General features: G+C 32.8%; 1 protein-coding gene across 3 annotated transcripts in view; it reads left to right on the plus strand.

Moving 5' to 3' along the window:
* Nucleotides 1–14,979, plus strand: part of COG6 (component of oligomeric golgi complex 6) — a 132,132-nt gene that overhangs the window by 17,872 nt on the left and 99,281 nt on the right. For all 3 annotated transcript variants that reach the window (XM_007960205.3, XM_037986773.2, XM_007960204.3), the window contains exons 5-8: nt 5,459–5,570; nt 7,526–7,608; nt 7,967–8,037; nt 10,192–10,285. In XM_007960205.3, coding sequence (XP_007958396.3) covers nt 5,459–5,570; nt 7,526–7,608; nt 7,967–8,037; nt 10,192–10,285 — 360 coding nt within the window. The remainder of the gene's footprint in view (nt 1–5,458; nt 5,571–7,525; nt 7,609–7,966; nt 8,038–10,191; nt 10,286–14,979) is intronic.

Genomic DNA, 14,979 nt, shown 5'->3' on the forward strand with positions numbered 1-14,979 from the left:
ATTTTAGGAAAAAGAAAAAATATTGTAGAAATACTTTTTCTTAAGGATTGTAATTGATAACCAGATTCTTTAAGATCCTGTCAAACAGGTTATTTCACTTATCTTTCCATCATATGAATTAGGTAAAAGGAATCTCTTAAGTGTAAAAAACTGCCTTTTCTTTCTTAAATTTTTTTGACATAATGTTAATATAAATCTATTGTATAAAATTTAAGGAAAATTAAAATCAGATATAACTCTACCACTCAGACAAAACCACAATTAATGTTTTGGTATATTTCCTTCCAGAGTGACTATGTGTGTGTGTTGTTAATATTTTACTTTTTTCACTTAATATTTTATGTCCATTTTCCTATGATTTTTTATTTCAAGAGGATCATTTTTGGAAGTGTCCTGCAATACAATGCCTAAAGTTTTCTTGAAAAAGGTTATAACAATTTCTACTTCCATTGTGTGTCTATTTTATTAAATCCTTATGAGCATTAGGTCTCATCATTAAAAACTTTGCCAATATAGATGAAAAATATTATCACACCACTTTATTTTTATTTTTATTTTTTATTTTTTATTATACTTTAAGTTCTAGGGTACATGTGTACAACATGCAGGTTTGTTACATATGTATACATGTGCCATGTTGGTGTGCTGCACCCATTAACTTGTCATTTACATTGGGTATATCTCCTAATGCTATCCCTCCCCCCACCCCATGATAGGCCCTGGTATCACTTTAATTTAATTTTTCATTTAATTTAATCATTTTAATTTACATATCATTGAATAGTGATGAATCAACATGTTTCTCATTTTGTTTTGCCATTTATATTTCTTTACTTTTTTTTGTTTTGGTTTATATCTTATGTCCCTTTAAAACATTATTTTGAAATTATTTGGTGTAGGTGAACCTAGAGGTAGAAATAAGATATGACACAGATAAGTTTTCAAGAAAAAGAAAAGTACCACAAAATTTGTAAATCATGTTCTGGGATGATTTGAAGGAACATGAAGATTAAGTAGTCTGTTTATTTTAAATACTTAGGCGATGTATGACTGGACATACTGAAAATTGATGTACGTATTCCCAACCTTGTCTATGGTTTTGCTTTGTGTGGTTTCCATTACTTATGGTCAACTGCAGTCTGAAAGTAATAAATGGAAAATTTCAGAAAAAAGCAATTTATAAGCTTTAAATTGTGTACCATCTTGAGTAGCATGATGAAATCTCACGTGGTTGGCTCCCACTTTGGTGGGACTTGAATCATCTCTTTTTCTAGTGTGTGATGCTATATATGCCACCACTCAGTAGTCACTTAGTAGCTGTCTCAGTTATCAGATTGAAAAACAGTATGTGTGGGGTTTGGTACCGTCAGCAGTTTCAGGCATCCACTGGAGGGTCTTGGACTGTACCCCCCGAGGATAAGGGTGGCTATTGTGGCTCTTAAAAATAAGTGGGGATTCCTATACATACTTTCTTGCAAATTTTATATCTGCAAAATGCCTTATGGATCATTTTATGTTAGTACATATAGATCTACCTCAGTTTTGTCCATTATGTATTTTTCCTTAGTATATATTTCACATATTATTATTTAACTTATTTATACAATATACAGTGATTGTATAAACATAATCTTAAATACTCTGGAAGTTATAATTTATATGTTTTATGTTAATATTTATCTCCTATACTTTTTACTTAGACATTAAAATCCCTCTAAAAGTTCCATATGTTGATGTAAAGTAAGGACAAGGTCTGTGTCATAAGTGCCTTTTGTCACACTGTTCTCTGGCACAGGCCTTATACATTGTAAGTCTCCAATAATGTTATTTGAATGAGTGAATATTCCCAAACCAAATCACTGGACCACTTAACAATAACTTCCTATCAGAATGGTTGTGAAAATTTACCTGGAAAGAATACATGTGGTAAAACTAGAGTAATATGATAATTAAAAATATATTAGAATTTATTCTGTCACTACTTTTAAAGTTGCCATCTTGATATATCAAACTCTTGTTTTAGTATTGTGCCCATTATACAAATATTTTTGCACCATCTCTTTTGTAGCTATATTAAGAGCCTATGTTTCCATCTTTATCTCGTGGTTGATTTTTAGATCCAGTCAGCCACATTATTTGGAATGAATTGTAATGATTAAGGGGTATGATCAAGGTGGGTAACACTTGTTTTGATTACAACAAAATTATAAACTAAAGAGAGAAATTTTTCTTTGTGCCTAATGAATTGATTCTAAAGATAGATCCAAAAAAGCTCCCAAAGACGCTTTATTTCACATGGTTAATTTGCATAGCCTCTAGGAATTTGATGAAATTTTATAATTACTTTAAATTCTTTATGATAATGACTGAAACTTTTAAAAGTATAAAACAAAACCCGTTAAGGTAACTCTCTAAGCTTTTTAAAATTCATTTTTAATTTATAATTGACATAATGATTATATATGTTTATGGGGTACAATGTAATGTTTCAAGGTAATTACCATATCTATCACTTTAAACATTTATCATTTCTTTGTGGTGACAATATTCAAACTCTTCGCTATCTTGAAATACCACTGCATTGTTATTTACTGTAGTCACCCTAGTTTGTAATAAAACAGTAGAACTTACTCTTCCTTACTGTAACTTTGTACTTGTTGACCAATCTCTTCCTCTCCCCATCTCCCCACTATCTTCCCCAACCTCTGGTAACCATCATTGTACTCTCTATGAAGTCAACTTTTTTAGGTTCCACATATGATATGAGGAAGATCAAGTGATGTTTGTCTTTCTGTGCCTGGCTTACTTCACTTAACATGATGTCCTCTAGATTCATCCATGTTTTCACAGATGACAGGATTTCATTTTGTTTTATGGCAGAATAGTATTCAATTGTATGTGTACACACACACACACACACATGCATTTTCTTATCCATTCTTCTGTACATGGGCATTTAGGTTGATTTCTTATCTTGGCTATTATGAATAGTACTGCAGTAAACATGGAAGTGCAGATGTTTCTTCGACATACTGATATTATTCCCTTGCATATATACCCAATAATGGTATTGCTGGATCACATGATAGGTTTTTGTTTTTTGAGGAACCCCACACTGTTTTCCGTAATGGCTGTACTAATTTATATTCCCACCAACAGTGTATAAGATTTCTTTTTTTCTCTACATTTTTGCCAGCATTTGTTGTTTTTTGTCTTTCTGGTAATAGCCTTTCTAATTGAGGAGAGGTGATACTGTGGTTTTGATTTGCATTTCCCTAGTGATTAGTGATGTTGAGATTTTTTTCATATAACTATTGCCAATTGTATGTCTTCTTTTGAGAAATGTTTATTTAGGTCTTTTGCCCATTTTTAAATCAGATTTTTTTGTTGTTATTGAGATGTTTGAGTTTCTTATATATTCTAGGTAGTAGCTTCTTGCCAGATGCATAGTTTGCAAGTACTTCCCATTCTGTAGGTTGTTTCATATATTTAAAATCCTAGAGACTCCACCAAAAAATTGTAGAATTGTGTAAATATTAAATGAATTTAGTAAAGTTGCAGAAGACATTATCGACATACAAAAATCAGTAGTGTTTTCATACACGAACAGTAGATTATCTGAAAAAGAAATGAAGAAAGCAATTCCATTTATAATAACTACAAAAAATGATAAAATACCTAGGAATAAACTTAGGGGGTGAAAGATCTCTACCATAAAAATTATAAGACAGTGATGAAAGAAATTGAAAAGGACACAAATAAATGGGCAGATAATCCTGTGTCCATGAATTAGAAGAATTAATGTTGTTAAAATGTCCATAGTACCCAAAGCAATCTACAGATTCTATGCAATTACTATTAAAATATTAGTGACATTCTTTACAGAAATAGAAAAAAATCTTAAAATTCATATGGAAATGCAAAAGAACCTGGATAGTCAAAGCAAAAAGAAGAAAGCTGGAGGCATTATGTAGTACCTGACTTCAAAATATACTACAAAACAGCATGGTTTTGGTGTCAAAACATATAGACCAATGGAACAGACTAGAGAACCCAGAAATAAATTCATTCATTTACAGCCAACTGATTTTCAACAAAGGCACCAAGAACACACGCTGGGTAAAAGACAGTGTCTTCAGTAAGTGGTGTTGGAAAAACTAGGTAGCTACACACAGAAGAATGAAACCAGACCCTTATCTCTCACCATATATAAAAACAAACTCTAAATGGATTAAAGAGTAAATTATACGACCCCAAATTATATATAACTACCAGAAAAAAAAATAGGAGAATTGTTTCATGAAATTGGACTGGGCAAGGATTTTTTGAATAAGACCTCAAAAGCACAGGCAACAAAGCAACCAAGCAAAAATAAGATAAATATTAAGATAACGTTCAGACATCAGTAATAAGATGATTAAGAACATGACATTTAAATCTGTGTAGACTCAATTAGGTGATTTCTCATTTGCAATAAACAGATCTTTGCTGCCACCTGGAGGATTTTTCCTTGTAAGTTTCTTTATTCAGTAGGAGCATTAGCAATCAACTTTGAATTTAAAACCTCCCATCTCAAAGGTGCAAATAAAACATAGATGGCAGATGCATTGTATCATCTACACAAATAGTGTTTATGTTTATCTTTGTTCATTCTTATTTGAAATTTGTTTAATTGTGGAATATTACTATTCTCTGAATATTGCTAGTGAAACACTTTTATAACTTTATGTATTTTCAGTTCTGAGATACAGAAACCAGGAATGTTGAGTTTCTGTTCAAGTAATTTGTGTTCCTAGCTTGCCTGTGGGTATTGATTCTACTCAGTCCCACAGGTCCTTGAGTGTGCCTTTTTCTGTCAGCTAGTTTAGATAGGTTGCATTCAGATAATATAATTTAAAAGGTCGTTTTTATTACTATATTTTGTAGAAAAAGTGGGGAAGACAAAAGTGGATAAGTGACTAGCAATTTTTGGAGAATTAATAAAGGAGTTCTTATCTTCTCTAACATAAACTAATAAATTTGATTTTTGATATGTACTTCATGTGAAAACGTAAAAGGCTAGGAATTGTTTTTGTGACTGAAGAGAAATTGGTTGAAAACAGGTACATATTTCTCCCTTATTAAAGCAATCTAGCAAACTGCAAGGTGAACTATTTAAGTACTTGTAAGTGGCTGCAAATTTGTAATGCAGGGACCATGCATGGACTTATTTTTTCTTGTGCATAATGATCAACTCCATTTATTGTGTGCAAGTATCTGAAATAGAACAATATTAGCTAATTTTATCACCTACGTGTCTGATAAAATTATAATATTTGAGGCAGAAACAAGACTTTTGAAAATGTTGAGAATTTTTCATACCTTTGTTTTAAAAAGTTATGTCTGAGATATAATTTGTTTTAAAGCTATGCAACTGAATAAGATGCTTGACTTTTATTGCTTGTTTTGAATATTACAGCCAAAAATTAGAGATAAGAGCACAAGTCGCAGATGCCTTCTTATCCAAGTTCCAACTGACTTCTGATGAAATGAGTCTTCTCCGAGGTACAAGAGAAGGACCCATTACTGAGGTATCCTGACTTTCTGTTATAATCATTTAAAGTTTAGTAGTTACAGATATTAGAGAGAAATTGCGTTTTTGAAGCTTTATTTTCCCATTTTAAAAAGTTTCATCTGAGAATATTTTTATGTTTGGAAATTTAAGATGTATATTTTAATTATATTTTTCAAAGTAATACATGTACTTTTTGAAAAGTTGGAGTCAATAAAGCTTACAGAGAGAAAATCTATGTCACCTATTTTACTCTTCCTCACCTCTAGGTCTTTTGCCAACCATTTTCAATGTTATTAATTGCTTCTTTTGTAAATTCTGTATTCCAGATCTATAGCTAAAAAGAATATGCTTTGATTATCTATGTTAACTATTTTCTATTGATTCTCTATTGTGAAATGTGAGGATTTAGCCTTCTACCCACTCTGTCTCCTCCCCCAACACAGATTGTACACACATATCTTCTCTTTATCTCCTTCATACATCATAGTACAGTTAGACCACATTTTCTATTTTCTTTTTCTTTTTCTTTGAGACAGGGTCTCGCTCTGTCACCCAGCCTGGAGTGCAGTAGCACGAACACAGCTCACTGCAGCCTCAACCTCCCAGGCTCAAGTGATCCTCCCACCTCAGCCTCCCAGGTAGCTAGGATGACAGGCATGCACCACCACTCCTGGCTGATGTTTTTAATTTTAATTTTTAGTAGAGACAGGGCTCACTGTATTGCCCAGCGTGGTCTTAAACTCCTTAGCTCAAGCCATCTGCCTACCTTGGCCTTCCAAAGTGCTGGGACTACAGGTCTTACCTACCACACATTTTTTGTTTTCATTACAATGACATTACAGTGATTGAATGTTCTTTCTTTTATAACTTTGTGTCTTTCCTTGGGTTAGAAATCACTTATTTTTTCATCTAATTAATTTTTTAAGCTATTCCATTCTTTCCAAACTGGCTGACAGTATTATAAAACCTCTCAAAATGTTAAATAACAAGAAAAAATTTCATTTCTTTTTTGTTTCCTTGAAGACATTAATAATTTTTCCAAAAGGGAATCTTTTGGTCTTCTAGCTGGGAAGAACTGTAAACTTAAGCCTATCGTCATCATTGTGGGATCAGAGGGCAAAAGGGTTCTTGAGGTGGGGAAGGGTTCTCACTGAGTGTCTCTGAGTAGGTATCACTTTTACTGGCTTGGCTAAAATGGAACTGGTCATTTGGGTGTAGAGAGGTAAATAGGTGAGATAATTAATAGAGATATTATGTATTAGTATGTACTGTCCTCATGTTTTGAGGAACTTTGTGCTTTTGAAATATTTGATATATCATTTTTTTCTCCCCTTGGTAGAAATTAGAAAAAGAAGATGATTATTATTATTATTTTAAGCTTTATTCATCAAAGAAAAATAACACATCTATTATTTTTCATGAGTGGAACACTATTTGTGGCACTCTGAAACCTAAGCCTCCAGTACATTTAAATATCAGTCAACAGTTTGGCATCTGTCACCTCCTATGTATTTAACTTTGCATTCTACTCTTGGACGAGGGAGCAAGAATGAGTATACAACAGAGATATAAAACATCATCTTCAGCGATAAGAATGCCAGGCTTAAGTAATAAGATGTGTAATACACAGTATGTTTTTTAATTTAGTAATTTTTAGTTTTGCATTTCTCACTAGACTATGTACACTTCTTGAGGACAGGGATTTTTGACTTTATAAATTTTGTACTCCTGGCAACTGTCAACACTATTTGGCACGTAGTAGGAACTGGATTAATTTGTTAATACGTCTTAAGATGTGAATAAATACCAGTTACATCATCTATGAAAACTTAGAGAATGTTGAGATCAGTATAGGAAGTCTTCGTTAAAATAGGTGAAAGAGTTTGTTTGCCCTTGGCAGTGACCTTTCAGTTTTAAATAATGTAATTTTGCCTGAAGCATGGACATAAAGTCACATTCTTAATTTTAAAGGAGTTTTTCAAGGCACTTGGAAGAGTAAAACAGATTCATAATGATGTCAAAGTTCTCTTGCGTACAAACCAACAAACGGCAGGGTGAGTAACTGCTCGTTGAACTAATTGCATTGCTGCTTACATTTCCAAAATTTTAAAGATATTCTAGATTGTTTGTGAAACTATATAGCGTTTTGTGAAATAGAAGTTTAATCTTTATTTATCTTTAGAGAATAGTGAAGTTATACCCTGACAGGTTTAGGCTAAAACAGCAGTTGATAAGTAAGTGATGGTTAAAATGTGACATTTACTTAATCATAGAAAATTATTGAAAACTCATTCCATAAAATGATAAACAGTTAATATGCTGTAACATGTAATATGCAAACAAAATAATTAGGTGCTTAGATGTAGCTGTTGACTAAGATTTAAATTATAATAAATCTTTAATTTTTTTTAGTTTAGAAATTATGGAACAGATGGCCTTACTTCAAGAAACGGCTTATGAAAGACTTTACCGATGGGCTCAAAGTGAGTGATTTATTTTATGTTGTCTATATTCATGAACATTTGTAGTTGTTTTTTAAAATTTTGCTTGGTCTTTGATATATTTTGATTTTAGTAGTCAAAAAAATTTTTTAAATAAAAATAGTATTTGTATTTGATTTTTAAATTTTTATTTGGTCTTTGATGCATTTTGATCTAGTAATCAAAAATATTTTAAAACAGAAAAACAAACTTCATGTTTGAACACACTGTTTTTGTGTTTGTATCATGAACACCTGCTTTCGGCCAAGTAGTATGCTTGATTAAGTATGAGAATAAAAACATGAAGACAGTTTCTGCCCTAGATTATCTTAAAGCAGATTAGGTGTCTCTTGTTTACATAACTGTAAAGTTGTAAGTGGTAAATTGATTTTCTGCTGTTGCTGTAGAAAATTATTACAAACTTAATGGCTTAAAACAACACATATTTATTGACTTACTCCTCTGTAGGTCAGAAATGAGACGTGGTTCTCACTATGCTAATATCTGAATGTTGGTAGACCTGCATTTGTTTCTGTATGCTCTAAGGGATAATCTGTTTCCTTGCTCATTCAGTTAGTTGGCAGAATTCAGTTCCTTGTGTCTGTAGGACTGAGGTCTGTGTTTCCTTGCTGGCTGTCACTGAGGGTTTTTCCCAGTTTCTAGAGGCTGCCTGCATTCTTTGGCTTGCGGCCCCTTCCTCCATCTTCAAGCCAGCCAGCAATGTCAGGTCAAGTCATTTTCTCGTGTTGATTCTCTCCTGCCTCATCTTCCATCTCATATCTCTAACTTTTCTGCCAGCTACTTACATTGTGAGGCCTGTGTGATTACCTTGGACCCACTTGGGTAATCTGAGAAAATCTCTCCATTTTAAGGTCTACCACCTTAATTTCATTTACAAAGTCCCTTTTACCATGTAAGCAACATATTCACAGATTCCAGGGATTAGGATGTAGACATCTTTGGAGGGCCATTATTTTGCCTACCAGGAATACTTTATTTGCTTTAGTTTTGTTTGAAAATGTTTCAATAGACATTTTGCAAATAGCCTATTAAAACCAGAGAAGATATTTAAAACAAGCAAGCATGGAACAGGAGCACATATTTTAATAGGTGTTACCAACCAGCTGTTAGAAGAGGTTGGAATTAAATTTAGTTAACCAGCTACTCCTGTACTATGCTCTGCAAATAGAATTCTCTGGTCTGGTTGGTTAAGTCTTTATCTCTAAGACCTGTTTGTTTTTCTACCTATCTCCTTCTTTACATTGTTTGCTTCCATCTGGAGTGTTGTCTGCCTTTCTCTCGTTGCATCTCGTTGTATTTTTTTCATATATGTCTTATCTCACTAGTTTTCTACTTTCTCAAAGACACGGACATTGACTCAAATTTCTTTGTGCTTCCACATCTTACATAGTGGCTCCCAACTGTGGGCCTCTGTCTTGTGGAGACTATGAAGACATTTTAAGATGTCTTCAATTCTCTGTGCATATTTTGTTTTCAGTCAGTGCATGCTAGAAAGTATACTGCCAGGGTGAAGTCCTTGTGTACCAAAGGTTGGGAATTTCTGAGAAGTCCTAAATTTGAATGTACTAGGCACTTGTGAGCATGTTATAGATAAAATTAGAACAATAAAGAAAAGTTGGTGTCGAGATTTTTAAGAGTTTAAAATTCAAACTCTTTTGAAATTATAATTGTATCACTATATATTGGTTAACCACATTAACAATTTTAGCAAACTCCGTAAAGATTGCTTCTCAGGGAAGGAACTGATAATATATTTTTAGTGCTCCTCCCTGCCTCCCTAATACTGTCATGTATATGGCAGTTATTAGGAAATACTTGTTCATTGGTTGGTTTTTTCAGAACTCTAGTTTTTTATAATAATAAAATACAGCTTTGGGGTATACCTGATTCATTTAAAGTTATATAACTACTTAAGCTTAACTTTTTAGTTTGGTTGACAGTATAAATTAGTTTTTGATTGGTGTATCAAGGTTTTTCTGAGGATTTTTTTATGGAGTGTTTGCCATAGAATTTAGACTCCTGGAATGCAACAGACATAATAAACATCTAAGCTGTTTATGCAATTTAGCAAAACTTAGCTGGATATTACACTTTCCCTTTTCTGTAACAAAAGTTATAATGTTAATTATATTTCAGGTGAATGCAGAACATTGACACAAGAATCATGTGATGTATCTCCAGTATTGACACAGGCAATGGAAGCCCTGCAGGACAGACCTGTCTTATATAAGTTGGTGACTTTTTCTTAATTACAAAAGAACGCCTACTTTTCTTTTGATAATTTACTTTAAATATCAGTATTAATCAAAGGCATATATAATAGTTTGAGTAATATTTGTAATAATTTACAACAATACTATTCACCTTAACTTGAATTTGTTTCATGGGATATCAGCTTATTTGAATTTTACATACTATAGAATACAATATGGAAAGAGAAACCAAAGTGTCTCTGTATCTAGACTACCTCTTATTTATATAGAGGTTCAGTGACTTTTCCCCAGTCATCTCATTAACTCCCTTAGAATTGTAAGTAACTAAAACTCCTATATGAATCCTTCCCTACAGAGACTGAAGTCATACCAGGACTGAGAAATATGGTTATGCAGAGATGAAAAAAAGAATATTTAATATCAAGGTTCTATTAATAGGATTTAGGAAGAGAGGGCTCAGGTCTTTGATCTCATAATTGACGCCAAACAAGAGCTATGTGGTAATGCTTTGGATAAGAATTTAATGCATTTTATATTTGTTGATATGTGTCTTATTATTTTATATTTTAATTTTATTCGCTTAATTTTTATAAAATAAAAAGTAAATACTTTCTTTAATGCCTAGAGTAGTATGAGCATAAGCTTTAGGTAGATGTAGGGGTTGATGATATTACTAATTCTGAAAATAGGAAACCAGGGGACTCTTACCAAGGTAGTACATCCTGCTGTGAATCATCCCTTTCAGTTTCTGCTTATACTATTTTTAGAGGACCTTCCCATTACTTTCTGATTGGAACACTACTTATACTATCATAAGGTCACAGAACGCAAATGCTGAACAACTGTGTAAAGTAATAACACCCCAGAGCTACTTACTGAGTGCTATGTGTTAAGCACCATTTTACATTCTAGAAACACAGCTTCAGTAAAGCACTGCCCTCAGACTGCTTTATTTTATGGAACTGGAGATAAACAAATGCATTTTAATTGAATATACTAATTGCTAGTCTACAAGTCATGTCCCAGATGCTGTGTGGCTCAAGTATTCTGAGGTAGGGGAAAGAGTGAACGTCAGTGAAAGTTTCCTATGGAATTAGGTATAAAGTGAGTTCTGAAGACTGAATAGGCATTTTCCTAGAAGTAAAGGAAGAACAGTTTCCAGGTTGAGGGAACAGTAATGCAAAGATATACATTGAGAGAACATGCACCTTTGGGAAATTAATTGCAAAAGCTTGCCCTGGCTATTGAATTAGGAGCAACAGCTGGATTTGTAATAGCCCTGAATGTTGTGCATATAATATGATAAGTTAATGTTTACCATTGATCAGCAGCTTAGCAGTTCTTTGAAATTTCTTTCTCAACTTTTTCACTTTAACGTATTGGCATTGATTATGAGTCTTTTAGCACTTAAAACATTTGGTGTTTGATTTTAACAACTGTTGCATTGTCTGCAGATTAATATTTATTCACAAGGTTAATCTTTAAAAAAAAAAAAAAAAAAAAAACCTTTGTGTGTTTTGGGCACCTGAAAACAACAGCTGACTTCTGCCATGCAAATAAATTTTTACTAAATTATAGTTCTTTATCAAAACTTGGAAAGGAGCAATATTAAATGGCTTATAAGGTGGACTCCTGAGTCAGATTTCTTTGAGAAGTCCTTACACCTTTATAAACTTCAGTTTCCTTCGCTGTAAAATGAAGATAATAATAGTGCCTATTTTACAGGGTTGATGTGAAGATTAAGTTACATTGTTCACTTGAGGCACGTAGTGTGATGTTTGGTATATCACTAAATTTTAGATATTATTTTTATTTTGAGAGGAGGTGACTAGGAAGCTGTCAACTAAGGAGGGGTGTATTTGAGGGCTACATGGCAATCAGAGAAAAAGCTTGAAAGATAAAGAATGAAACTATAATGGAGTGGCAAAGAAGGTTAATCTGTGAAGGGCATATGCTAAGAAGCAGGGGGCAGTATTGGCAATTCGGAAGATTTTAAGAGACGTTTAGAAGTTGAGTGGGGGAGTAAGTTTTTAAGACCAGATGATTAGAACAAGATAAATGCTAAAAAAGAGGAAATTGGCCTTTCATTAAGTAATTATTTTCAAAGTGGTAGTTTCCTTACATTTAGGGAAAACTTAATAATGTGTCATGCTAACCACCAGATGGCACTATATGAACTTAATAAGTAATGTATAAAAGCTTCACTGTCCATTATTACATCTCAAATAACCTAAGTATTATAGGGAAGAAAAATGTCAATTATTGAAATCCCTGGGGAAAGTTGCCATTACTCAGTGTTTCTTATGTAGTATATAACTGGAATGCTAATGCATTATTGACTTTTAATAATAAATCATGTATAATTATAAATGGAAGTGAGAAATTTTGATAATTTCTTTCCTTTGGTAAGCCTTTAGAATATAAGTTATTTTAAAATGTAGTAATATGTACAATGCTGATTTTTCTTCCTTCTTTATGTATTTGTTGTATTTCAAAGAGGCACTTCTATACTATTATCTTTTAATTTGCTTTTTGATAAAAAATTTTCTCCTTTTAATTTGTTTTTTGACCAGAATTTCTTTGATGGTAGCTAAAACACGATTTTTAAAATGAGACTTAATTTTAACTAGGGGTATTTGAGAATATGTACATAATTTGAACATTCACCCTGAAAAAGCTCCATTTTGAATTTTGATTATTGTTGGAAGAATGTCTGATTTTGGTGAAAGAATTTTTCTTCTGTCTCTGGGCCTTCCCAGGATGTTTCATGTCTAAAGATATTGAAGGTTCATATGGCTTATGCTGTTTTTGCTTTAAATTATATTTGTTCTATAGGAGGATTGACATTAATATTAATGTTTATTGATATTTTATAGTATTAAACAGATGAAATTCCAGTGTTTGCCAGGCTTGGTAATTTACCCCCTATTTAAGATACCAGTAGATTCACTGGATTCTGTTACAACTGTGGTCCCAGTGGACAGTCCTAGAAACAAATTTTGCTATTTATTTTTACTGTGGTTAGTAGGGTCTTGGGAATGAGGATTAGCTTTATATACTTAAAAAGTTAAACATTTGTGAATTTTGTGCTCTGATAAGCAGTCATATTTCAGAGAATCAGGTGATCATTTAAAAGAAGGCATTCTTCACACTAAATGGATTTATAATTTAAGAGCATAAGGGAAAAAATAGCAATGAGCATTTTGGTTCTAATTTGTTTAAAAAATAGAAAGTAAATGCAAGGCAATTATGCAATTTAGCAAAACTTAGCTGGATATTACACTTTCCCTTTTCTCTACTAGTATGTCACCACAGGGAATCTCAAAACCATTTCTTTTTAATGGAAAACAAACACACAAAGAACCATAGTCTAGTTAATAGTAAACAGTCCTCAAAAAAGGTTCATATTCCTAAATATTTATAGCTATTTGCCAGTTCTACAGGCTTTCTCTTTTATTTGGAAGTAAACCATCTTTCATATGTTTACCGAAATGTGGATTTTTCATCCAATTAACAGCATATGAAAGAAAGCTATGTAGCCTAAGATATTAATTATTTTGGGTATCTTGGGAAGTTTTGGTAATAGGTTATTGACATAATTCTTAAAATTTAGTATGGTAGAATACTGTTTAGAGGTTTACAAGTTAGTCTAGAATCTGCTGACATCAGACTGCTAAAATATATTGTGTTTTTCTTTATACTTTTAAAATGGAAAGAACTTTCAATTGAGGGATGGATGTCAGGAATGGTGGTGATAATGGGAAACAAGACTGAGTCAAGTCAAAGAAATGGGCACTACAGAGAGCTCCAGGCCCTTTTTATAAATTGAATCCCAAATTGTCCTGTTCCCCAGTTAAAAGCTTTCCTTCCCTACCAGTTCCTTCACCTTGGAAAGCCTTTCCATGCCTTTTCAATTATAATAGGTGACTTCTTAATACATGTTTTTTAAAAAGGTATTTGCTTGTATATGTGATTGGTCAGTAAATTTAAGGAACATCTATTATGTCTAATATTGGAGTCAAAATAAGCTTTTAAAAATGGATAGCAATTTTTAGAGCAAATTTTGGTGATAAATTGTGATAGTATGTATAAAGAAGACTTTTTAATGTAGAAGAGAAAATCTCAATTTTTGGACTGCAGAATTCTTTTATTTTTTTCTGAGACAGGGTCTTGCTCTGTGGCTTAGGCTGGAGTATAGTGGAGCAGTCACTGCTAACTGTAGCCTGAACCTCACAGGCTCAAGGGATCCACCTAACTCAGCCTCCTGAGTAGTTGGGACTATAGACATGCACCACCATGCCTGGCTATTTTTTTTTTTTTTTAATAATGAGAAAGGGTCTCTTTATTTTGACCAGGCTGATCTCTAACTCCTGGGCTCAAGCGCCCACCTTCCTTGGCCTCCCAAAGTGGTGGAATTGCAGGTGTGAACCACCACACCCAGCCTTGGATTGCAGAGTTCTAATTATAATCAGCTTTTGAGAACTGTTATGGCTTTATGTAAAACAGTAGAGCATCGTTTTAGACTATAAATATATATACTGAAATATACTGAAACCTAATATACTGAATGTACTGAAACCTAAAAAGTTAAGTCTTCCCACCTTGACTTGATTTTCCTACTTTTACTAAGTCCATTGCTTTATCCCTTATTACTGCTGCCTCTGCTTTAGTCCCATATCCCAGCATTGTTTCTTAGGAGGGGTAAAAGTTT

This window comes from Chlorocebus sabaeus, chromosome 3 (genome assembly GCF_047675955.1).
Source record: "Chlorocebus sabaeus isolate Y175 chromosome 3, mChlSab1.0.hap1, whole genome shotgun sequence".
Lineage (NCBI taxonomy): Eukaryota > Metazoa > Chordata > Mammalia > Primates > Cercopithecidae > Chlorocebus > Chlorocebus sabaeus.